This window comes from Salmo trutta, chromosome 2 (assembly GCF_901001165.1).
Source record: "Salmo trutta chromosome 2, fSalTru1.1, whole genome shotgun sequence".
In the NCBI taxonomy this organism is placed as follows: domain Eukaryota; kingdom Metazoa; phylum Chordata; class Actinopteri; order Salmoniformes; family Salmonidae; genus Salmo; species Salmo trutta.
In genome coordinates this window covers 36,101,526-36,128,037 of record NC_042958.1, presented here as the reverse complement: position 1 = coordinate 36,128,037, position 26,512 = coordinate 36,101,526, and the positions used below count along the sequence as shown (strand labels likewise).

The 26,512-nt window shown below is 43.6% G+C and overlaps 1 protein-coding gene across 2 annotated transcripts; it reads right to left on the bottom strand.

The window, feature by feature from the left end:
• Nucleotides 1-283: 283 nt before the first annotated feature.
• Nucleotides 284-25,854, bottom strand: LOC115154564 (EMILIN-2). 2 transcript variants are annotated; one of them, XM_029700908.1, is made up of 9 exons: nucleotides 25,396-25,854; nucleotides 24,861-24,986; nucleotides 22,927-23,114; nucleotides 20,627-22,699; nucleotides 2,715-2,930; nucleotides 2,504-2,554; nucleotides 2,368-2,424; nucleotides 2,104-2,220; nucleotides 284-1,910 (listed from the first exon to the last, which is right to left on the bottom strand). In XM_029700908.1, the coding sequence occupies exons 1-9, from the start codon at nucleotides 25,551-25,553 to the stop codon at nucleotides 1,573-1,575; spliced, it is 3,324 nt and encodes a 1,107-aa protein (XP_029556768.1). In that variant the 5' UTR covers nucleotides 25,554-25,854; the 3' UTR covers nucleotides 284-1,572. The 2 variants fall into 2 exon arrangements, with proteins under 2 accessions (XP_029556768.1, XP_029556777.1); XM_029700917.1 differs by having other exon boundaries at nucleotides 2,368-2,421.
• Between the last annotated feature and the right edge of the window lie 658 nt (nucleotides 25,855-26,512).

Below are 26,512 nucleotides of genomic sequence, written 5' to 3'. Positions count from 1 at the left end.
GTTAAAAACACAGCGTGACATTTTGACCTTCATCAGATAAATATGTGTTAGAATGGAGAGTGTTGCACCAACTTCTGATACATCATTCCATTATTTAAATGAGCACCTCCTACTACAGTTGTTTGAACACGCAATCCACTTTTTCCTAAACAAAACTCACTGTAATTCGTGTAAGAAACATCTGTGATACCATTCGGTCATAATTTATAGTGATACTATAAACAGTAGGCCTATATTATTATAATAATAACACAATACCCTAGTTAATAAACACTCATGGCTACTGTTTAAACAAAGCTTTTATTACTGGCCCCCGGGGCTGAATTTAAGTCCTCTGATCCAAGAAAAGGTACTGAAACATTTCCTTTTCAGGCATTGGTCCTAAAGAACATTGACTCATTGGGATGTGTTGAAATACAAAATACCTTCCAAACAACTGTCCTTGTTGAAAAGTTCTGTATCCCTTGTCATGTAGAAAAATGACCAGCTTATTTGTTAGTTCCTCTAACGATGCTACAGGTAACTACCAAAATAACGGAAACGCTTGATGAACGAGGGATACAAAAGTATATTGAAAGCAGCTGCTTCCACACAGGTGGAACACTGAGTTATTTAAGCAATCAACATCCCATCATGTGTAGGGTCATGTATAAAATGCTGTCATTTTATACATTATTTTAGCAATTTTTTGGGCTACCATGGCTATGACCCCATAGGATGACAATGCCCCCACCCACAAGTGGTCACTAAATGGTTTGATGCGCATGAAAACAATGTGCCATTGCTGTCTGTCACCAGATCAACCCAATTTAACACTTATGAGAGATTCTGGGCCGGTGCCTGAAAGTTTTCCATCAACAAAACACCAAATTATGGAATTTCTCATGGAAGAATGGTGTCGCATCCCTCCAATAGAGTTCCAGACACTTGTAGAATCTATGCCAAGGCGCATTGAAGCTGTGGTGGCCCCACGCCCAATTAAGAAACTTTGTTGGTGTTTCTTTTATTTTGTCAGTTACCTGTATGTACAGTATTGTAATTGATTGTTCTCATAAAATAGTAATTTGAAAATAACTACAACAAATGTAAACAAATTGAACACATCAACACAAGCACACATTCAAACATTTCAAATATAATCAATCACTAAATGTTAATACTCCATAAATGGCAGTAGCCTGCCCTGTCTCCTCCATAAGAATCCTATGATCAAATATTTGATACATCTCTTTTTGTATGAAAGCTCTGTCATATGATAGTACGTTAAAGCAATCTACCTGTTTTACTAAAATACCTGTAAGGCATGAAATGTTGGGCATATTACTGCCACGTTCACGTGCTAGTCGGAACTAGGAAACTCAGAAATGACCATCTTGCTAACTGGTTTAACACGACACGTGTAGAACTACAACCAATTAGCAAGTAACATTTCATAGTTTCCTAGTTCCGACTAACACGTGAACACAGCATAAATCTAAAGTAGAATGGGTGTTTTGAGGGTGGAGCTACATAAAGCAATATCATTGGTGGGGTTCTCTTTTTTAGGGGATAACTTTGTCTATAACATGGCAGCTATTGTTTTGAGGGGGTGGGGTAGAGAAGCACGGCGCTAAATGTTGAGAGGACCTCTGTGTTCTCTGAGATGGCAAGTTTGCCTGCGGTCATGACTAAACCTGCCCTGTCCCCACGCATCAGAGTGAGAACCAGGCTCAGGGAGGCAGAGCCTCCGCAGTCAAAGCTGGTGGAGCCAGCCCCACCTCCTCCACCATTATCAGGCAGGTAACCGGCCGTGTCCAGCCTCTGGATGCTGCGGTTGGACACAGAGAACACCGCCTCCACCCTGGCACCTCTGTGGGCTGTCAGCACGGCACTCAGCAGGTAGCGGCCCTCCATGGGAACGTTAAAGATGCCTGGAAGACATGAAGAGCGTCAGAGGAAACCTACCAGCCACAAGGGGGCACTCATACATGTCAACTGCGAGAGGGAACATATATGAGTTGACATGACTCCATTGTCACCTAGATGTACAACTATAAAACTCTTCTTGATTATTTGGATAGGTTGTAGTTTACATCTATATTAGTGTGGTGATATAGTCGTTACCTGTGTGAGGGTCATAGTGTCCCCCATCGTTTACCAACACCTTGTTGAAGCGGATGATGCCCACCTCCCCAGGGAAGGGCAAGCGGTTGAGACCAGCCGAGAAGGACACCCGCTCACCTGATACAGGGTTAAAGTTTAATCTGTCACATTGACACACATTCTCACTTATTTTTTTAAAAGTGGTAATTGGGACAATTCTTGTCCATACAGTAGCTGATTGGAATACTACAGAATTTATCTTAACAAGAGTACTAAATATCTTACCTGTTAAAGTTAAATATGGTTTGTGTAATGATGGTCGCAGAGGAATGTGGGCAACTGCTGAAAGAGGTTCATTTTCAGGAGACTCAACATTGTATATTGATAGTAAATTAAATCAAATGAGTCAACTAGCACTTACCAGAAATCACTGGCATATTAGGCTTTAAAGACCCTGTAGAGGGTGGGGAGGCTGTAATATAACGAAGATACATTTTATGAAGTTTTGAAAGAATGCAATTAATCTTGCAAACATACCTACTTGCTTGGGGTGTGTGTGTGTGTGTGTGTGGATATGCAAATGCATTCTGTACTTGTTCCTAGCCTCTCTCCCAGCTACCCCTATATCTCACCTGGGGCTCCAGCGAAGCCCTTGAGGGTGGACATGCTGCCGTCGGCCCCTTTGGGCGGTTTGGAAGAGATGATGATTCCCGGGGCTCCTGCCTCCCCAGTCTCCATAATATGTGGTAGGGCCCCATCTGGTATTGGCCCAACAGGTAGGACAGGGCCCTGAGGGACAAGCTTGGTCTCAGTGGGATTACCAGACTCCTCCACACCTACATGAACACCTGAAAAGAGGAGGTAATGACAAACAAGGGCGTCAAAAGAAAGGATGGAGCGAGGGATAAAACCACAGACCTGCTGTGGAGAGGTCAACACGTGTTTACAAACCAGCTGGTGTGATGAATCCTGACACTGATAGACAGTAGGACTCTCCCAGTCTACAGGCCCCGTCAGCATTACGTTATGGGCCAAAAATGACAGCGAAGACAAAATGTCTAGACAAAAGAGAGGCATCAGAGAGAATTCCTTTCAGACAGAAAGGTCAAGCTGTCACTGTCATTACTCTTTAACAGCCTCTGTGCTTCTAGAGCGAAAGCTTTTACTTTCCTTCCAGTAAAGTCAACCTTCCAGTAAAAGCTGGTTTGTGGGAACTAACACCAGAATGTAGGGCTGCCTCTAGCGTTTTGGGGGCCCTCTCTTGGCGATGGAGAGAGATGTGCAGCTTTAAAAAGGTACAATATGCAGAAATCGCGTCGCCATTTCCCGGTTGCTAAAATTCTAATAGTTTACCTAATTTCAGTTTGTGACAAAACAAGCAATGTGGAAAATCATTATACCATCTAAACCGCTGTGAAATAACTTTTCCATAGCCAAATATATTGTGTTTCAGCTGGTGTACAAAACAGAAAGTAAAAGACTCCTCCAAAAAATAAACTTATGTGCGCATAGAAATAGCGTACATAGGACATATCTACCACTTCTTAGACTTGCTTTCATTGAGATTGACAGATCTATAACTCCCCCCAAAAGTGACATATTGCAGCTTTAAAGTTAATGTCCTGCAATTCTACACATTTTGCCATGGGGCGTTGGGAAAATGTTGTAGTTTTAAAGTACATTTTGCTGCCATTCTACACATTTCTTCATGGGGCAGAAAGAAACTTTAGCAATTTTAAAACTAATTTCATGTGATTTAACACATTTTCCTATGGGATAGGAAGAACATTTTGCAGTTTTAAAGTCGATTCCCTGCAGTTCAACACATTTTGCCATGACTTATGCAATGTTCATATATCTGAGTGAGAGTTTCTTACAAAATCAATGAGGGCCCCTGGGCACGTGTCTCGCCCGGTCAATAATTTGTCCATGATTACTACAAGATAGCTGGCTAGACTAACTTACCTAGCAATCAATAAAATGTTAGCTGATATGGGCTAATTGATTGACTGTCAGTGACTGACAGAGGAAAACTGCTGTTGTAAGTTGAGACCCGACTAACTTTCTAGTGCAGCACATAGTCTGCGTACTGACAGTATGCCATTGTAATGGCTTGTATTTTTTTCCTTATTGGCCCATTTTCGGTGTAGTTTTTAGTTACAGTATATCTTCTCTTTCAATTTTGGGGGAAATTCCACTCCCCTCAGAAATGTTTTACTTTATTTGACAGGCATGAAACAGATGGGGAGATAAATAGGTTGGAGACACATGAGGAAGGATAGATACGAGGATTTAACCCCAGTCTCCGGTGGGGAGGCATCATGTGCTGTGAGTGTTACCCACTTGACCATGGCTCTGCACTCTTACACCTTACTACTGTACTTTCTCTAGTCATTTTACATGAAAGTACAGTTATTGTTTATAATGTTTCTCTATGCCTGAGAGATTCTGTCATTATCATCTAAACAGTGAGTAATTACCTCTGTCATCAGTGACCTAAATAGAGGTTATTAAAGACCGCACAACAGATCAGACCCGATGCCAGGATAAAGTGACATTTTTGGGGGTTCTTACATTGAAATATTATTTAATTCCCCTTTATCTGGCTATACCACAATAAAACCAAGAAGTGACAGGTTCAATGGCACGAAATCTCTGCCGCGCTCTATCAGCACCATTGGCGGCGCCCTACACACTAAAGCAAGATTTCAATAAAAACCAACCAGCTGGGCCTCCCGAGTGGAGCAGTGGTCTAAGGCACTGCATTGCGGTGCTAGCTGTACTACTAGAGATTCTGGGTTCGAGTCCAGGCTCTGTTGCAGCCGGCCACGACCGGGAGACCCATGGGGCGGTGCACAATTTGGCTCAGCGCCGTCCGGGTTAGGGGAGGGTTTGGCCGGCAGGGATGTCCTTGTCCCATCGCGCACTAGCCACACCTGTGGCGGGCCGGGCGCAGTGCACGCTGACACGGTCGCCAGGTGCAGTGTTTCCTCCGACACATTGGTTTGGCTGGCTTCCGAGTTAAGTGGGCATTGTGTCAAGAAGCAGTGCGGCTTGGTTGGGTTGTGTTTTGGAGCTCTCGACCTTCGCCTCTCGAGTCCGTACGGGAGTTGCAGCGATGGGACAAGACTAAGTGCCAATTGGATACCACAAAATTGGGGAGTAAATGGGGTAAAAAAAAAACAACCAGCTACATGGTTTCAATCTATAAATTTTCAAAAGAGTTGCAGCCTTCTTGATGCTCTATGGAACTTCCTGAGTTATCGATCATTCCATTCTCCCCGAAATCTTCACGTAAGATCCCCCTAAAATGCCAGTTAGAGTAGTTGAGCTTTCCTTAGGGGTAGCATGTTTCTTCTGTGCTGACTGAACACCTTTGTCAAAGTGGAAAACGAGTTCTCGCATGTAGCTGTGGACACCCCAAAAGTCAGTCCATGTTTCAGTGTAGTAAGCACGGTAGGAATAGTGGAGAGGGGCCCAGAGAATCATCGCAGGATATCAAGTGGGGCCATTTGTCCTCATTGGAGCCAGAGCAAGCGTCACTAAACCTAGCTTCCATCAAAACTGTTTTGCTTAGATCCAGCGCAGTGGTTTCACTTTTTTTTTAGAAAGTCATGCATCTCTGGGTCAAGGGCACACAGGGCCTCCACCGGCTGTTACATTCGCTGAATCGTTCTGACATTTCACCAATGACAGCATCCAACATGCTGAAGAACAGTCTTTTACACTGTCTCTTCTCCTCTGTCCTGCTGGCCTACTGTACTGTCCACCACGTATTGCTGAGAATTTGTACTTACATAATGTTGTCATTTGCTTGGAGCTGGTGCATCAGTGCCGCGGGTACTGCACTGTTCCCAAATGGCTTCGAACTCGCTGTCACACCTCAGCTTCTTGACACACTCCAACGCACTGAGGACCCACTTTGACTCCAGTGTAAAGATCCGTTGCTTTTGCCTGGAGTAATTTGTTTGGAGGATCGAGAAGACCGACGATTCTGTACACCATGGTGGCTGTAAACTTAAAGCCGGGGTCCGTCACTGCCTTCAGCAGCCCTGTAGCCTCAAGTCTTACTTCTGTGTTGTAGGAACGCATGCATTCGAAGTCAGAGAGGAACTTCACAATGCTGCACAACTTTTAACAACTACTGACACAGTCAGTGGCGGATTTAGGTATCTTGCCGAGGGTGGCATGGGGCGCCCGCACCAAAAAATTGAAATGGTGACATTTGCGCGATCGGTTTGCTATCACTCATTTGCACGTCACATCAATGATATGTCACCGCGTGGGACTGTGGGTCAATTAACCTTGTCGGAGTGGGCGCCCTGATTCTAGTTTGTGAGCTAGGCAGGCTACTGCCTGGGAAGGTCTCCCACTCAGAAGTACGAGATGGGGAGGGGAGCGGTGGTAGGTTGACCTCAGATCTCCCCACTGGAAGCCGGAGGTAGGGGGAGCCGGGGAATCTATCAAATAGCGCACCTCTAACTTTGTACAGTACTAATGTAATTAGTAAAATCACACTACGAAATGCTATCAAACCACAATTCATTCATAATACTGTGAATATATAGTTTCACAGATATATTGTTGAATTTTTTTCTGGTTTGTGTGAAATCGTTAAGAATAATATAAAACCAGTACTGCACACCACTAAGGTGAATTGGTTTAGTCTTGACTCTTGGTCAACAGTGTTGGGGGATGGGTAATGTATTGACGCTCGAGTGCCAAATCAACACAAATGGATAAGAAAAGGTCTAAGCCATCAGGTGCCCAGTTTAGGAAAATGAGGAAAGAAGAGGAGAATCGTGCAAAAGATAAAAGCTATGTCATCTCTTTATGTGTATAATATTATGCATGTAATGAAATAGGCTAGTATAACACTTAGGCTAACAAATATATGTTGCTTGCTATGCTATTACACATAAGGTGACAATATTCTGTTTTCTGTCCAACTAGCTTACATAACATTGGACATCATTTCACACAGTTTCATCATGATAATGTGTGTATCCTGCAGCAAAACGACTACAACCTAACTAGCACATTTTTTATTTGGTTAACTTGAGGTGACATCATAAAGGTTTTCTGTGATTGTATTGACTAGGTCTTATGCCTAGAATTAGCCAAGGAGGTTGTATGGTTCATTTGGTTCTTTTTCTGAAAGTTTGATAAATTGTGCATAATGTAATGTATATTTAATTGTGCAACAAATGTATTTAGGGTGTCAGACTCATACTGTATTTCAATCAAAATTCAGGGGCACTTCTGAAATATTTTGGAGCACCCTCTGGCACTGGCCAGGATAGGGAGCCATCTACCTCCTCAGCCACACAGGTGTCTTCACAAATGTTGTGCTTCCACTTCTCCCCAGCAGGATTCTTCAGGTGTGGGTGCACGCATGTGTTTGTGTGCATCCCTGCATAACATAAACAAAATAAATAATTTCCTTTTTGCAAAGTTAAGTTTCCATATTGTAGGTAACAATGATGATTTTATTATTACTGGGTATGTATGTGAGATGTTCCACCACTATAAATGCTGTGAATAACGTGTGTAAACGAAGGCCCATGTGCTCTCCATTAGAAATGCCTGTAGCAGCATCCCCACCAAATCCTGCGGCTGAGGATGAACCACTGTCTACAGACCCTGCTGACTGGCCTTCAGTTCTGACTGACAGAATTCGGACACAACTAGTTTGCAGAGGACCAAGTGAGGTACCACCTAACTTTGTTTTCCCAAGGAATGAGAGAGTGATGGAAGAAGTTGCCACCACCGGTACTTCTTCACCTGCGGGATCGTCTGAGACCAGCCACCCGGACAGCTGATGAGACCGAGTTTACACAACAAAATAACCGACTTCAGTGGGCAAATGCTCACCTTCGATGGCCACTGGCAGACTGGAGAAGTGTGCTCTTCATGGATGAATCCCGGTTTCAACTGTACCGGGCAGATGGCAGACATCTGAGCGTGTAGGTGAGCAATTTGCTGATGTCAACGTTGTGAACAGGGTGCCCCATGGTGGCGGATGGGTTATGGTATGGGCAGGCATAAGCTACAGACAATGAACACAATTGCATTTTATCGATGCCAATTTGAATGCCCATTGTTGTGCCAGCATAATAACGCAAGGCCCCATGTCGCAAAGATCTGTACACAATTCCTGGAAGCTGAAAATGTCCCAGTTCTTCCATGGCTTGCATACTTACCAGACATGTCACCCATTGAGCATGTTTGGGATGCTCAGCAACTTCGCACAGCCATTGAAGATGAGTGGGACAACATTACACAGGCCACAATCAACAGTCTGATCATCTCTATGGTCATATCTGATACTGACTGGTTTTCTGATCCACGCTTCTACTTTTTTTTTAAGGTATCTGTGACCAACAGATGCATATCTGTATTCCCATTCATGTGAAATCCATAGATTAGGGCCTAATGAATTCATTTATATTGACTGATTTCCTTATATGAACTGTAACTTAGTAAAATCATAAGTTTGGAAAGCACAGTACAGTAAAGCATGGTAGAGTAAAGAAAAGTAGAGAATAGTACAGCACAGCACTGTACAGTAGTTTAGTACAGTACAGCACTGTAGAGTGCAGTATAATTTACTGTACTGAACTCTGCTGTACTGTCAAATCTTGTGAAACATAGATGTCTGATTGGTTCAGATTTGGTCTGGTCCGGACCAACCAAATGTGTTCTTGTTTGGGGGCGAAGCTCATTAGAATAATAGCCAGTGTGTACATCATGAAGAGATTGATATTCAGAGCTATAATTATGCATTTGGTACAGATCAGGGACCCAAAATGTAATTCAGTTCCCATAATTCTGTTACCAGATGTAAATCCACTTCACTTACTGTAGTTTGATAACCAAAATAGATTTGTTTCAAAGTCTAGGTGTCATGTCATAGCTTACACCCCATTCTTTCTGCAGACATCTTTGAATCTTAATTCAGGGCAGGTAGGTTTTGAAAATGTGGTCAAAAACTCAGGGAGATTTTACCAAAATTCTGTTGCCAAACTGCATCTGCACAGTTCTTCCAGTAAGTGTGTGTTTGTAAAATGTTTTGTGGAAATAGTAAAAATGTGTCCTTGTGCATAGTTGTATGGTTTGTTAAACTTTGAAATCAATGTTTTTTGTTTGGTACCATTTTGAAGTGAAAAAGTCTCAGCGTAATTCCGTTACCATGGAATTTCCCATATGTGAAAATGGCGCATTTCGACGTTTTGTAGAAAAAATAAATAAAGTTAAGAGGTTCTAGCCGATGACATAATCCAAAGTTATATATTTTTTTAAAACATTGATTTTCAAACACAGATTTGCAGGTGATGTGGAGAACTAGAAACTGGATGCAGGTTTTGAAAATCAGTTTCTTACTTTTAATCCTACCGTGTGATGTCACAGAGAAGCATTTTTTAGGACCTATCTTTATAAGAAACGCGCCATTTTCACATACACTTCATGACCAAAAGTATGTGGACATGTGCTCGTCAAATCTCATTCCAAAATCATGGGCATTAATATGGAGTTGGTCCCCCCCTTTGCTGCTATAACAGCCTCCACTCTTCTGGGAAGGCTTTCCACTAGATGTTGTAACATTGCTGCATTTCATTCAGCCACAAGAGCATTAATGAGGTCGGGCATTTATGTTCGGCGATTAGGCCTGGCTTGCAGTCGGTGTTCCAATTCATCCCAAAGGTGTTCAATGGGCTTGAGGTCAGGGCTCTGTGCAGGTCACTCAAGTTCTTCCAAACTGATCGACAAACCATTTCTGTATGGACTTCGCTTTGTGCACGGGAGCATTATGCTAAAACAGGAAAGGGCCAAAACTGGTGCCACAGAATCATCTAGAATGTCATTGTATGCTGTAGAGTTAAGATTTCCCTTCACTGGCACTAAGGGTCCTAGCCCAAACCATGAAAAACAGCCGCAGATCGTTATTCCTCCTCCACCAAACTTTACAGTTGGCACACTATGCATTCGGGCAGGTAGGGTTCACATGGCATCCGCCAAACCTAGATTAGTTTGTTTGGACTGCCATATGGTGAAGCGTGATTCATCACTCCAGAGAACCCGTTTCCACTGCTCCAGAGTCCAATTGCGGCGAGCTTTACACCACTCCAGTCAACACTTGGCATTGCGCATGGTGATCTTAGGCTTGTGTGCAGCTGCTCGGCCATGGAAACCCATTTTTTTCATGACGCTCCTGACGAACAGGTCTTGTGCTGACGTTGCTTCCAGAGGCAGTTTGGAACTCAGCAGTGAGTGTTGCAACTGAGTATAGCCGCTTCAGCAATCGGCAGTCCCGTTCTGTGACCTTGTGTGGCCTACCACTTTACGACTGAGCCGTTGTTGCTCCTAGATGTTTCCACTTCACAATAACAGCACTTAGTTAACCAGGGCAGAAATTTGACAAACTGACATGTTGGAAAAGTGGCATCCTGTGATGGTGCCACGTTGAAAGTCACTGAGCTCTTCAGTAAGGCCATTCTACTGCCAATGTTTGGCTATGGAGATTGCATGGCTGTGTGCCCAATTTTATATATGTGTCAGCAACGGGTGTGACTGAAATAACCTAATCCACAAATAGACACTGGTATGATGCTGGAGAAAATGAATATAGTATGTAGTTGAAAAGTGGTGGAATTGCCCTTTAACCATTAGTGGGGAATATGCATAACGGACCCAAGATCAGTGTCCAGGCAGGGGCAAACTTCAGCCTACTCCTACAACATTATTCTCCTGAGCAGTCTGAGACAACAGGCAATATGTCCAAACTCTTTCAGAAAGGGACTAGGCTCTACATTAATGGCATACCTGCATACCAAGTCACCAGGCTGCCTATCCCCAAAATCAACACTAAAACTTTTTAAAAGCCAGAGCTCCTATCTAGGATCAACTTCCCCATCCCCAACCTTAACCATTAGTGTGGAAAATGCTTAACTGAAACTAAGATCACAGTCTAGGGGCAGCTTCACCCTACTCCCTATTAAACACTACGCAGAGAAGGGACTACTAGGAACCTGTAAAACACCACAGGAGGGACTGAGGCAGCATTTACACGTGTGACGTTTAGTGTGTGTGTAGTTGTCGGCTGGGTCTGGATGACTCCGATTGAATGCCAATCTCAGCCCCAATCCCAGGGTAATGATTAAAGGATGGAGCTCCAACGTGTGTGTGCATGTGTGCACCATGATTAAAGAGGTGGATGTAAACAATTGCAGCTGGGAGCCCCTGGCTGTAGCCTTGGAGGGAGTGTTACAATGTATCCGGAAAACCCTACACTCACAGCCGGGCCATTCGCACAGTATTCCCTCCACCAGTCTGAGGACACGTAAGAATCCGTGTGGTCACCCATGTTACATACCACATCATAACCACTGTACAGCAGTTTAGTACCACAGACAAGATTTACGAGTCAGCCAAAATGGACACGATCCAGAGCCTGGGATTTAGGAATAAATGCATTCACTCCCAGAATTTGGACCTAAAGTCTACTTTCAGGGGAAAAAGTGAAAATTGAACATTATCTTATACCTGTAACAATTAATATATCGCATTCGTTTAGTGGGATGGCGCAGAATAAAAATGAGCAGTTACATGGTGGTTTTATCAAGAGACTAAAGTGACGTGTTTACTGCAGTGGGAGCCCAGTGATTTGTCAGAAGGCCGTGCTCATAAAAACTAAATATTGTCCTCCTTCACCGACCGCCACTGCTCTGGACTATCTGGGCCAGCACCTGTGATGCCAGAGCTCTGCGTCCCAAATGGCACCCTTTTCCCTTTATAGTGCACTTCTTTTGACAAGAGCACATGGGGGCCCTGGTCAAATGTAGTGCACTGTAAAGGGAATGGATTGCCACTTTGGGACGCAACCATCTCTCTCTCCCAGGGTTTTCACACTTGGCCAGTGCATCAGACTGTCATCCTACACCCTGCCGTATTTATCATAGGGTCATTGACCTGAACAATATAGAATCTGAGGCGGCAGAAGAGGTTCTCTTTACTGGCCATAACAGAACCCTTAAGTGTTGTGTTGTCTGTAACAGGCTTTTAGTAACCCGAGGCCACTCTGTCTAACACAATGAAAAGGATGTGCTGTTATGTACGCATACTCACTTTAGACACAAACATCTGCACATTCACAAGATATCATACACACTGAGGAAGTAGTACATAGTATAGTGTGGAGATCCCATTGTCAGGAAACCTCTGGGTGGTGAGGCAAAGCAAGGGTGGGCATATTGCATGTGTGGTTCTCACAGACACACATGGGAGAACACACATGCGCAAACACACACACACAATCACACAGCTAATCTCTGGGGAGTGATTGGTAGGGTCAGGAGAGACCTCATTAGCTGCTTGGTTGTCACTAATGGTTTGGGAAATTGCCTTAAACTACACTTTTGATAAACCTAACAAAATATCTTTCTCCTGTGCACGGGTGGATAGGTTGGCCCTGTAAAATGCGTGTTGTTTTGTAATAGAGCTCCAAACCAATGAACACAAAACATAAATACCCAAGCCAAATCTGTTAGCAGTTTGAACTTGATTTTCAGATCGGTCAACAAGCCAAGCTAAATTTGCCATTTGTCAAGCCGGGATTGCCGGGATTGTCAGTCAGTGAGCAGCCAAACATACCATTTTAGGAAAATCTGATTGCTGAAAGGAAACAATCAAGATATTTATTATCTAAACCATTGAGGAAAATTGAGGGTCCCAAATCCCTAATCTCGGTCCCTTCATCCAGCGCTTACTCACGCTCTAACTTCAGGGTGTGTATGACGTCATGGCAGTACAGAGCAGAACATGTGGCTCAGGGGAAAGCCTTGACTGCTCGCTGTGTCTGCGTCCCAACTGGTGCCCTATTCCTTCTGTAATGCCCTACTTTTGACCAGGGCCCTTAGGGCTCTGGTCAAAAGAAGTGCACTATATAGGGGATAAGGTTCCATTTGAAATGCAGCCTGTGGGCTACATTTTAACAAACCTAACACAGTGGTAAATCTTAGCGCTGGTGTTTTAGATTCGGGGGTGTGTCAAACATTTTTGCTATTTTCACAACCAGAATTATGGATGCAGTAGTGAGTGGTGGCGCAAAAGGGCTGGGTTTTGATGAAGAAACAAGTTGTGGGTGTGTCGATGCCCCTCACTGGCCAATCAAAACATGTGGTTGCTTCAAGTTGTGTTTTTACTTATGCATCGCTTTGTCATCAACTCCAATTTGAATGTTAGTCCATTATAGCTTAGTTCGTTAAATAGCCTGCCCCATATTTGCTAAATATATGTTGAACATGTCTGCAGTCCACATTGTTGTAATTGCATTGCTGCAATATGGACTTACATTGGTAAACATACATAGGCTAGAGCATTCACACTGATATAGGGGCTATGCCTACTGTAAATAGCAGTCTGGAGAGGGGACATGCCAAATGTAGTCAATAAGCAAGATTAAATTCACTAGGCTATTGATAAGGCCTAAAAAGAAAGTGTATAATTCAAATCAAATTCTAACAATAAAAAAACCTGTTTTAAATAGGCTGCCTAAATACAGTTCCAGGCACCATAATTGCTCCCCGTGGGGATATAATACAGACAAGGAAACTTAAAGACTATGGAGGGTTTTACACACATCCAAACTTTTCACAGCAGCTGGATAAAGATCCAATATAAAGAGGGGGAATGTCCACTCACCATTATACTGTTCACAAATGTAATGTTTTATAAACATCATGGAACCATCTTCCAGATCAGATTTGCACTTTTCCAGAACTAGTAGACGAAATTGCATTGCATTCGAGCCATGTCTGTCCTCACCATAAATTCATGGATGGTCAAACTTTCTAAAAAGGTTGGTTTTTAATCAAATTAAACAAAGAAAAAAAAATGTTCAACCACTAACAATATATTTTTTAAAGGAACGGGTCAGATGCATAAATCGCTTCTTTCGTTCCATGGCACTGTGTGTACACATACTGTAGGCCTAAATGTCTTTACATATAACATTCGCACATCTATTTTTTTTATTTTTTTTATTGAAACTTTATTTAACTAGGCAAGCCAGTTAAGAACAAATTCCTATTTACAATGACGGGAACATTGTTTAGGGCCAGAACGACAGATTTTTTACCTTGTCAGCTCTGGGATTCGATCCAGTAACCTTTCAGTTACTGGCCCAATGCTCTAACCACTAGGCTACCTGCCGCCCCATACAAAATGCTAGGTTCCCGTTGCCTACGTGCGTAGCAGATTCTCAAAATAATCTGCCGTTGATATGACATTATAGGATGAGCGAAATGTTGGTACAGTGGGGAAAAAAAGTATTTAGTCAGCCACCAATTGTGCAAGTTCTCCCACTTAAAAAGATGAGAGAGGCCTGTAATTTTCATCATAGGTACACGTCAGCTATGACAGACAAAATGAGAAAAACAAATCCAGAAAATCACATTGTAGGATTTTTAATGAAATTATTTGCAAATTATGGTGGAAAATAAGTATTTGGTCACCTACAAACAAGCAAGATTTCTGTCTCTCACAGACCTGTAACTTCTTCTTTAAGAGGCTCCTCTGTCCTCCACTCGTTACCTGTATTAATGGCACCTGTTTGAACTTGTTATCAGTATAAAAGACACCTGTCCACAACCTCAAACAGTCACACTCCAAACTCCACTATGGCCAAGACCAAAGAGCTGTCAAAGGACACCAGAAACAAAATTGTAGACCTGCACCAGGCTGGGAACACTGAATCTGCAATAGGTAAGCAGCTTGGTTTGAAGAAATCAACTGTGGGAGCAATTATTAGGAAATGGAAGACATACAAGACCACTGATAATCTCCCTCGATCTGGAGCTCCACGCAAGATCTCACCCCGTGGGGTCAAAATTATCACAAGAACGGTGAGCAAAAATCCCAGAACCACACGGGGGGACCTAGTGAATGACCTGCAGAGAGCTGGGCCCAAAGTAACAAAGCCTACCATCAGTAACACACTACGCCGCCAGGGACTCAAATCCTGCAGTGCCAGACGTGTCCCCCTGCTTAAGCCAGTACATGTCCAGGCCCGTCTGAAGTTTGCTAGAGAGCATTTGGATGATCCAGAAGAGGATTGGGAGAATGTCATATGGTCAGATGAAACCAAAATATAACTTTTTGGTAAAAACTCAACTCGTCATGTTTGGAGGACAAAGAATGCTGAGTTGCATCCAAAGAACACCATACCTACTGTGAAGCATGGGGGTGGAAATATCATGCTTTGTGGCTGTTTTTCTGCAAAGGGACCAGGACGACTGATCCGTGTAAAGGAAAGAATGAATGGGGCCATGTATCGTGAGATTTTGAGTGAAAACCTTCTTCCATCAGCAAGGGCATTGAAGATGAAACGTGGCTGGGTCTTTCAGCATGACAATGATCCCAAACACACCGCCCGGGCAACAAAGGAGTGGCTTCGTAAGAAGCATTTCAAGTTCCTGGAGTGGCCTAGCCAGTCTCCAGATCTCAACCCCATAGAAAATCTTTGGAGGGAGTTGAAAGTCAATGTTGCCCAGCGACAGCCCCAAAACATCACTGCTCTAGAGGAGATCTGCATGGCGGAGTGGGCCAAAATACCAGCAACAGTGTGTGAAAACCTTGTGAAGACTTACAGAAAACGTTTGACCTGTGTCATTGCCAACAAAGGGTATATAACAAAGTATTGAGATAGACTTTTGTTATTGACCAAATACTTATTTTCCACCATAAAATTTGCAAATAAATTCATAAAAAATCCTACAATGTGATTTTCTGGATTTTTTTTCTCCTTTTGTCTGTCATCGTTGAAGTGTACCTATGATAAATTACAGGACTCTCATCTTTTTAAGTGGGAGAACTTGCACAATTGGTGGCTGACTAAATACTTTTTTCCCCCACTGTATCTATGCTACAAAAGTCTATGTACCGGGGGGCTAGTGGTGTCTCCCACTCTCTCCTCCCGGAGGACCTGAGCTCTAGGACCATGCCTCAGGACTACCTGGCCTGATGACTCCTGGCTGTCCCCAGTCCACTTGGTCGTGCTGAAGCTCCAGTTTCAACTGTTCTACCTGCGGCTATGGAACCCTGACTTGTTCACCGGACATGCTATCTTGTCCCTGGACCTGCTGTTTTCGACTCTCTCTACCGCACCTGCTGTCTCAACCTCTGAATGCTCGGCTATGAAAAGCGAACTGACATTTACTCCTGAGGTACTGAGCTCTTGCACCCTCTACAACCACTGTCATTATGATTTGACCCTGCTGGGTCATCAATGAACATCATGAAGAACATTATTGCCTTAATGGCCATCACTCATTTATAATCTCCACCAAGCACAGCCAGAAGAAGTCTGGCCACCCCTCAGAGCCTGGTTCCTCTAGGTTTCTTCCTAGGTTCCTGCCTTTGTAGGGAGTTTTTCCTAGCCACTGTGCTTCTACATCTGCATTACTTGTTGTTTGGGGTTTTAGGCTGGGTTTCTGATGTAAAAAGGGCTTTATAAAAACATTTGATTGATTGAGGTATGTGAAGTGAATAAGGAAAAGCATGAAGGCAAAAATATTTCAAAGGATTCTCAGTAGACCATTCAAAACTCCTTTATTTTTAGGCTACTTTTGGCTAATGGCCAGGATAAAAACATGCAGCTGTGTAACGCTGCTAAACCAGCCTTGATTAATTAAGGGGAGGGGAGGGTAGGCTATCCTTGGTTTTTAATCAAATTAAATGAAATGGGGGAAACCAATATTTTTTTTCTATGTTTCTAAATATGAGATTCACCAGGACAAAAGGCACATCTCTCCTTCCATGGGCACTGTGCTTCATGGCTGGATAGGCTGCACTTCCGCTCTCAAAATCCATGCCATTATCAACTGTGTTATTGATAAGACCTGCTTAGTGTGTCTTAAAAACTTCCCATTACAGCTGCATGAAATTGACACTTTTGCACTTGTTTTTAAGGACACAGCTCAAATGTTGCCACCCGTCCCACCTCAGCGCAAGCGAGCTAAAATTAGACAGGTAAAATGCCAAACCTGGTGTCAGGGCTGGAATATGCCAGTGTGACAGTTTTTACATGATGAAATGGCAAACCAATGTGCATTTGACACTTGCGCCTCCTTAGTGGCAGTCAAAAATAGAGCCCTGTGTTTTCATTTAGAGAGAGGAGAGAGACACGGCCAGGCCAGTGTGCTAAACAGATTCAACAACACCAGAGCAAAAGGGTGCAGGGAGATATGGAGAGAGGGATGGAACACAAGGGCACTTGGGGGAAGAATAAGGAGGTAGGAGGGTAAAACAGCATCCAGTCTGGAACATATGAATAACGAGCTGCCCTCTGAGGGGTACTACCCAAACATTCCAGCTGACAGAATAATGATTTTAAATATAAGTTGTTACAAGTGAAGGGCGGGCTACTGACACTTCATTTCTTAGAGTCTCCATGTGCACGTTTCGCACGATGGGAAAAGTGTGACATCTGTCTTTCTAAGTAAGACGGTTATTAAGGCTCACACTTCACTTCCAGAGCTACACCCAGGAATGAGAAACAGTGACTCCGATCTAAAGTCTCTACCTCTGGCTTCACAGCCAGGACCAGGGCCCCTTCCCCATGGGACTTCCAGACAGGAGCGTGCAGAGCTGCTCTGTAAACCAGTAAGTCATGTTGAGCTGTATTCAGAAGAAGAGGCACTATACTCATAAATGTTATGAAGTGTGCTTCTCATGCGTTTATTCCCAGTTGAGTCACCTGGGCACCATCATTTATAACTTAGTCCATGTCCACACTAGTTATCTGTCATGTAAAAGGATATGGGGGTTTTGAACTCACAGATGACCATGGGACAGCAAGATTAGTCACGACAAAAGTAGTTACTACAGAAATGCATGCACGCACACATGCATGCACGGTAATAATCCCTTAAAGCCCAGGCATTGCTTAACACAAACCAGGTCTATTAAAAAGACCATGTGTGTTCAATCATGGCTGCCGCCTCGGAGTCAGAACTCAGTGAGATGGAAATCCAGCTTCCCCTCGCTCTCTCTGTTCTCATACACTCAACTAACCGTCCTACATTCAACACAACTCAAATTGGCCCCAGCTGCAGCTCTGAAGTTGATCTTATTAGCACCATTTGATTGTAATCTCCAGTCTCTGCTACTGGAACACCTGGATGATGGTCATTTCCATGTAAAAGGACCCATGAGCACCAACATGTGAAGTTTATAAGAGCATGTCAAATCGGGTGTCAAATCAAAAGTAAGAGAAAATAATAAAAATACACATTTTTCAATCATTTTCCATCCTAAATATTAGCAAAGGCTTTGATTTCTGGTCAAACAGATGGAAAAGGGGTCTTAGAAAACATCTACCAGAAATTATTCAAAAAGTATTAAAAATACTTCAAAACCCAATAATGTTGAAGTAAACAACCCTGCCAACTAATAACAACACTTATTGTTTTGGAGAAATGATTTGCCTTGTGTAAGTTTAAGAACAATTGCCCTTTGCCTTGAAATTCTGTTACCAAAAACCTGCATATTGTTAAAATATTTTCAAATTTCTCTCCTTCATGAGGTATAATGAAAGTTCACAGAAGTAACAAGTAAGGGTAGATCTACCAATTAGTTAGTTTTTACTGATGTCTATTGGTTTATGAATTATTAAGTGGTTAAAACTTAATTCTGTTACCAAATCGGTAATGGAATTTCTGGAAAATCCATAACGGAATTAATTTAATTGAATTGGCTACAATGGGAAATCATAGTAACAAACCACCGTTGGGACACCTGCTTTACAGTCCTCCCTTCCACTGGCTTACGGTTACGTTCAACTCAAAGGTTTTCTTTTTCTTTCTGGTGTTTAAGGCTCCCGAGTAGCACAGCGGTCTAAAGCACTGCACCTCAGTGCAAGAGGTGTCACTACAGACCCTGGTTCGATTCCAGGCTGTATCACAACCGGCCGTGATTGGGAGTCCTATAGGGCGGCACACAATTGGCCCAGCGTCGTCCGGATTAGGGTTTGGCCGTCATTGTAAATAAGAATTTGTTCTTAACTGACTTGCTCAGTTAAATTAAACTCCGCCTCGCTCTCGCTAGTTAATGTCACCTCTCACGGCTCTTACTGACACCTACCCATGAGCCCCCTCTCTTTCCATTTACTGTATCATTCTTATCCACTGAGCACTGACCAACAAACAGACGTCCATGGACGCTGAAAAGTAGTTGAAATTTGGTCCACCCTGGCCTTCGTTTCAACGTCCACGGATGTTGTTTTTGGTATGGTCAAGACGGGCTTTAATTTCAATGTCCACAGATGTTGATTTTTGGTCCCGTCATGATCAAAACTAAACCAAATCATAGATGGAGAGCACAGTACAGTAAAGTAAAAATAAGTTGAGTAGACTATAATTCAGTACAGTATACTGTACTGAACTCTAATGTAATGAACTCTACTCTAACTTGTGAAACAGACATCTATGATAGATTCAGATTTTGTCCGGTCAGATTTGGCCTGGTTCTCCACCCCCAAACATTAAAATAATAGCCAGTGTGTAGAATAATACCCAAACATGCAAAAGGAGGATATTGCATATTTGTACCTTTGTGTACCTATTTAGGATGCATCACCATGAAGAGAATAACATTCATATCCATAATTATGCATTTCTGTGTAGTATAGATCGGGGACCCATTCCGTTACCGCAATTATGTTACCAAGTGTACTTCACTTACTGTAGTTCATTAACCAAAATAGTTTTTTTTCCCAAAGTCAATGTATCATGTCATAGCTGACACCCCATTCTTTCCAGAATTTTTGGAAAATGTGGTCACATAAAAAAATGAGATTTTTACAGAAATTCTGTTACCAAACTTTACATCCGCACAGTTCTTCCAGTAAGTGTATTTTGTAAAATGTCCAGGGTAACATTTTTAAAGTAGTCCTTGTGCATAGAGTTGTATGGTTTTTTTAAACTTTGAAATCAATGGTTTTTCTTTGTTATACATTTGAAAGTGAAAAATGTGATTCTCAGCGCAATTCCGTTACCGTGGAATTGCCCTTATATTGTAGTGGTCCTCTGTAGCTCAGTTGGTAGAACATGGTGCTTGCACTGCCAGGATAGTGGGTTTGATTCTCGGGACCACTCATATGTAAAATTTATGCACGCATGACTAAGTTTGGAAACTGCTAAATGGAAGCAACTGTGGAGTCAACATGAGCCAACATCCCTGTGGAATGCTTTCAACACCTTGTGGAGTTGAAAGCATGCCCCAACGAATTTAGTCTTTTCTGAGGGCTAAAGGGGGTGCAACTCAATATTAGGAAGGTGTTCCTAATGTTTTGTACACTCAGTGTATGTTATTATTATTATTATTATTGTTATATTACTGCAATGTAACCAGTAGGAAACGTAGCAGGAGAAAGTTGTCGCAGGGGAGCTGTAGGTTTAAGAACATATGGGAGATATAACCTGGAGTATTGGAATAATCATGCAACTTTTAAGCAAGCAAAGTTGTCAATCTCAATGTCAAGTCTTACCAGTGTTCTCAGGCCTGGTGGTCAGATGATGTAGGGCCTGGGTGATGCCCGAGTAGTGGTCCTGGAGGTTCTGGTTTGTTCCTTTCAGTCCTCTGATGTCCTTGGCGTGGGCTTGCAAGGTGCCGTTGATCTGGCTGACGCAGTTCCACAAGCCGGTCACATGCTTGTTCAGCCCCTCCTTGATCCTGTGCAGGCTGCTGGAGATGGGTTCCAGCCTACCACACACATTCTCCAAGCTGGTAACCCGGCTGTCCATGCTGGCAACATCCAGAGCTACGCCCTCGGTCCTGTTCCTGCAGTGGTCTGCCTCAGCCTTCACCTCCTGGCCCAGCTCCTCCAGCCTGGCCCTCAGCTCCTCTCTCTGGGTCAGGTGGAGCTCCAGCAGGTCCGTGGCCTCCTGGGCTGGCCCTGCACTGCTCAGGCAACAGGTGTTCAGTTGCTGGAGCTCCAGGGACTGCTGGCTGAGAGAGAGACCCAGGGCCGACAGAGAGCCCTCCTGCTCTCCCATACGCCCACTAAGAGCTCCCAGCTTTTCCTGCACATCTTTAAGATTAGCACTGAGAGAGACACCCAAGTCTGACAGAGAGCCCTTCTGTACTCCCATACGCCCACTGAGAGCTCCTAGCGCTTCTTCCACGCCTGTAAGACTGGCACTGTGGTTCAGAAGCTGCACCTGGAGCTCCAGGGACTGTTGGCTAAGAGAGAGACCCATTGCTGACAGAGAGCCCTCCTGTCCTCCCATACGTCCTTTAAGAGCTCTTAGTTCTTCCTGCACATCTGTAAGACTGGCGGTATGGTTCAGGAGCTGCCCTTGGACAAACTCTTCCATGTCTCCAAGACTAGCTGAATGCCCATTGATGCTAGACTGCATTGTGTCTAGGCTAGTTCTGTAGACCTGGAGGTTCTGTTGAATGCGCTCTATGGCCGGTTGGTCAGACTTGCACTCTGTAGAGCACAGCTGTTCTAGGGAATTGAGTCTGTCCTCCAGAGCCTGAGCACTCTGCAGTGCCTCTAGACCAGTCTGAGCCCCAGATACGGGGCTGTTTATCTCCACCAGTAAAGTGGTGACCCGGTCCTCCATGGAGCTCATCCTGTCCTCCATAGCCTTCTTCTGGTCTGCCGCCCCCTCTCTCCTCAGCTTCTCCTCCAGGAAGAGGCTGCGCACCTCCTCACTCCTCTCTGACATGTTGAGACGGGCCTCCAGCTCTTCCACACGGGGCAGGAGTGGGTCAGGCTTGGACTTCTTCTCTAGGCTGGACTGGAGGCTCAGCTGGGCCTCAGCGACCCGGAACAGCTCCTTTCGCAGCTCCTCCACCCCTGGAGGGGTTCTGTCTCCCCTCTGTGAATTAGGCAGCTGGTTCTTGAAGTCCTGGAGCTCCTTGCGGAGGTCCATCTCCTTGGACTCGAGGAGCTCGGTCAGGCTAAGGTAGCTGTTCTCCTGGCCCGCACACTGCTCCTGCACCGACAGGATCTTATAGTCACATGAGTTCTTCAGGTCTGCCATCTTGATCTCCATGCCCTCCATCATCTCGTTCTTCAGGGCGTGGAATTTTGTGTCCACATAGGCGCGCAGGGTCGCATCATTGGCGGGTGGGGATGAGGCCGGGCTGGCCTCCATTAGCAGGTGGAGCTGTCCGTCATGGTGGTTGACTCTGGCTTGGAGGTCATCCAGTACATTGCTCTTGGTGTTTATGGTGTCGGTGAGGTGGTTGATCTTGCTCGTGAACTTGTCTATGTCCACCGTGTTGTATTCTTTTTCCAGGGAAAGGCCCTGCAGCAGCATGCTCTGCTGCTCCCCACGCACGCTGTCTGGCTGCCGCAAGACGTTGAGCAGCGTGACCAGCATCTTGCTGGTGTCCTCCTGCAGGTCCACCCTCAGGTTGGCCGACAGGCTGGTCATGGCTGCGTGCATGTCTAGAATCTGCTGGGACAGACGCTGTACCACCACCTCCAGCTGCTGTGTCGTCTGACTCCCTCCCTGGCCCCCCGCCGGCCCTTGGCCTGTCTGACCTCCTGGCTGCCTCCCTGCCCCCCAGGGGTGGCTACTCTGACCCCATGCCTGCTGTCCCGGATCTACAGGGGGATTATCAGATGGTTAGGATAAATCCTCTTTTCATCTCGGAAACTTACATCTAATTGTGGGTGTAATCTATGTTCAACATTATTACATTAGTGCAAAAACATTCCTAAACGAATCATATGAGAAAACAAGCATACTAGTTATGTATGGGCTCTATATAGGGTTTAGGTCAGGTATCTGTCTCTACAAGGCGAGGTAGGTTAGAGCAACACCCCCCTACCCTGTGTCTCTGGGACGTGATCAGGGGCAGGAGGCAGGGTGGGCCGAGGCCCCAGCACTGTCTGACTGGATGGGATGCCTTTCAAGTCTTTGCAGTCATGACCCTGGTGCCCTGGACAGCACCTCCACTCCAGCTCTGTCACCAACTTATAGCCAACCTTATACATGGGGCGGAATTGGGCCCGATACCTGGAAAAAAAGAAAGATGGCAAAGAAACGGATGACAAAAAGGTGCATTCACATTTTCTACAATGGGGGAGATCGTATTGATTTAACTTGACTGGCAGTCCTCACAAATTAGGAATTTTTATGATATTCATAGTTTAAAAACAGATTTAATCAATATAACCATGAAGGATATTGGGAACATCTCAAAGGAAAGACTTCAACCCCGACATACTCTAGCAATTATGAGCACAACATAAAACCCCCTCAATGTTATTCTACAGTGACCTTCTGCTTTTCAAATTTCAATGGGCCTTTATGTTCATGAAATATGAACAATGCTTTGTCAAGCGATAACGATCTGTTTATTTATGAGGACAAACTCCAGATGGGCTAGCTAGCCAGTCACACTCCTAATTAACCACGCACTCCTTTTAACGCTGCTTCATATTTTCCACCTTTCACACCCAGTCATCGTCATTGGCACCAGGACATTATCTCAGAGCTGGCTGCTTGTTGCCCAACATGATGTTCAATAATAACACGCATGAACGCAGCCAACCCAGGGAGAAATGTGTCAGATGCCTCTGATGTTGCACAGGGGGGCTGTGAGTAACAGTGCCAATGCATGCCAGTACAAGCAGTTGCTTATTTACAGTTTAGGCAGATAAAGGACCTATTCTTCTCAGCTGCACAGTCCTTTATCCCCCCTTATCTACCATAAAGCTCAATGGCTCGTTGACATTTTACTCGTCAAATAGACCATAAAGAATAAATCAATCAAATTCACTTGTCTGTCGTAAATATTGAATAATCTGATGATCGAAAGGGGTGAAGGCAGATTACAGAGGATGACGGGACAAGTAGGAGCCTATGTCCTGGGGGTATCACTACACACTATCCCAGTCAGTGACCCAACTGACCTAACAGTGGGTGCAAAGATCACATAGACATTTACACATGTTTAGTTGGTATGCCAATAAACAATGTAATCATGTAACAGTGTTTTGAATACTATTTCTTAGAGACAGTCTCAGGCAGAGGATGGGGCCAACCATGGATCCTCAACACTAGAGAAATGGTAATGGTGTCTTTTTGTAGGCACCCACTCCGCCATTGTTCATAGACAAAGCCTATGAGGAAAATGAATGGCATTTTTGTAGGGTTTTTGAATAAATGCAGAAAAGATGGTCTGTGGTAAACACGGGCTTAGATCTTATATGTTTTGTTCTATGAAATAATATTCATCAGCTAACGTCAATTTGTGAATTTGAAGAAGTTGTAAAATATAAAAAGCACAAAGGCTTCATAATTCATAAAGGTTATGTTAAGACTGCTATTATCTCATAGAACAAAACATAAGATTTCCTGAGCTTGTGTTAACCTCAGACCTTATTTTCAGTGTTTATTCCAAAACCATATTCTTTCCCATAGGGATGTCTGAATGAACCAGAGGTAACTCATTTCCGGGTTTTAAATCTACACCCTGGCTAGCTCTACTGTTTGAAACATGGAATGAACGTTCAAAGTTAATGTTGCGTTCAAGTGCTAGTCGGAATTACGAAACTCGGAAATGTCCGACTTGCGAACTTGTTGTAGTTATACGGGTGCTGCATTCAACCAATTAGCATGTCGGAAATTTCAGAGTTTCCTAGTTCCTACTAGCACATGAATGCGGCATAAGTGTTCAAAGTCATCATACTTGATTATGTTGAGTCACTGCTGTAACACCGCTCTTTAGACTAATCAAAATAGCAGCACTACACTTACATCACTTGTTGCGCGCAGATGGGCTGATGCTTCGGGCAAGGCGCTGACTCCTGCTGCACAAAGCTCTCCGTACCTCCCACGACCGCACAGCTCACGTTCTTGTGCACAACGTATGCACACCAGTTTCTGGAAAAGCATTTATTGTGTCACACAAAATGACGACGAAAAAATGCTGCCTATTCAATAGAAATTTTGTCGAATAATCAAAATTATTCTATAGCCTACCATAAATATGTTGATTTCATTATTTTATGAGATTGCAGCGAAATTGTACATGTCAATGTGTATTCCATTCAACAAAAAAAAGCTATATATGTAGGCCTATACGAATTAGATTTTTTTGTTCTGTCAATGCTAAATAGAAACACATCTAATTCAGTATAGGCCCACAGTAAGAGGCATAAGAAATAATTAAAATTGGTATATTCTAGACAATTTAGACTATTAGAGACAACCAGAAATGATGTCACAACTACACACAAAAGCATCAAATTACTGTATAAACAGTATAAACTTTACTGAAATGTTCACTCACTTATTCCTCTGTCTTTGTTCTGAGCCAGAGTATGCGCTTCCCTGGAACATGTTATACCCCTGGTTATGCCGGGACCGCGTTCCATAGATCAATGGAAAGGTGAGCAATAAGGGAAATAAGGCACTTTTTAGGATGAATCCGGTGGGAAGGCACTTCATTTTTAGACAACGAAAATAAACAACAAGTAGACAAATATTAAAAATGTATTTCAAGCATTGAGTTTAGACGTTTGTTCCCTCTCCCAGCAGCAGCTCGAAAGGCTGATAATGAAAACTTAACTTCCAGGGTGCCTGTAGTGTGACGTTTGGGGCAAAGCGGCGACCCCCCCCAACCCCCAACCAAAGAAAAATGTGCTCCAAACTGAACAACCATCCTTTTCCCACTTTCCTCTCATCACTCATCTGCTTTAATTTGTTCTGACGCCATATGTCTACCAGATGCACATGCGTTTTGCCATATGTTGCTTTTGCAGGATGTCTAGCCCGCATTTTCCGTACTTGATGCACATGTGCTTCACATGGCTGCAGAACGGGTTGCAGAATGAATATGATCATTTTCGCCCTGTTCGACCGACACTAATAATTTAAACAAATGAAAGTTATTTTATCTACTGGTTTCAACGGCTGACAGAGCTACTAACAGACTGGCGTGCACAAGGTCGCATTGCAACAATTATTTTACTTTGTTTATATTATTCTGTCACATCAATACATTGAACTGTTGGTTCCAATATAAGAGTACTGATTTCAAATCACTAGCTTACCCTGCAAGATAACATGCTAAATTACACACAGAACAGTTCTGTATTAATTTTGCATGCCATTCTGTTGGCTGATTTGCACTACCCATATATTGGTAATGATGAATTGTCCCAGTGTCATTCTTACCGGAGACAAATGTCCAGTCATACAGCCAGTATCTTCTCATCTAACTACACAATAGTCTATCATTTTGGCCTCTGTATGGTCCAATATTCTAAAGTAGATTAAATTATAATTGTTCCTCATCAATCTACACACAATACCCCATAATGACAAAGTGAAAACAAGTTTTTATAAAACAGAAATACCTTATTTACATAAGTATTCAGACCCTTTATTATGAGACTCAAAATTGA

Excerpts from the sequence above, each read along its gene's own strand:
- LOC115154564 (XM_029700908.1), bottom strand. The coding sequence starts at position 25,553 with ATGAAGTGCCTTCCCACCGGATTCATCCTAAAAAGTGCCTTATTTCCC. Across the intron at positions 24,987-25,395 it reads GAACAAAGACAGAGGAATAA|AAACTGGTGTGCATACGTTG; the intron begins GTGAGTGAACAT and ends ATGCTTTTCCAG. Across the intron at positions 2,931-20,626 it reads CACCAGGCCTGAGAACACTG|GTGTTCATGTAGGTGTGGAG; the intron begins GTAAGACTTGAC and ends TCCTCTTTTCAG.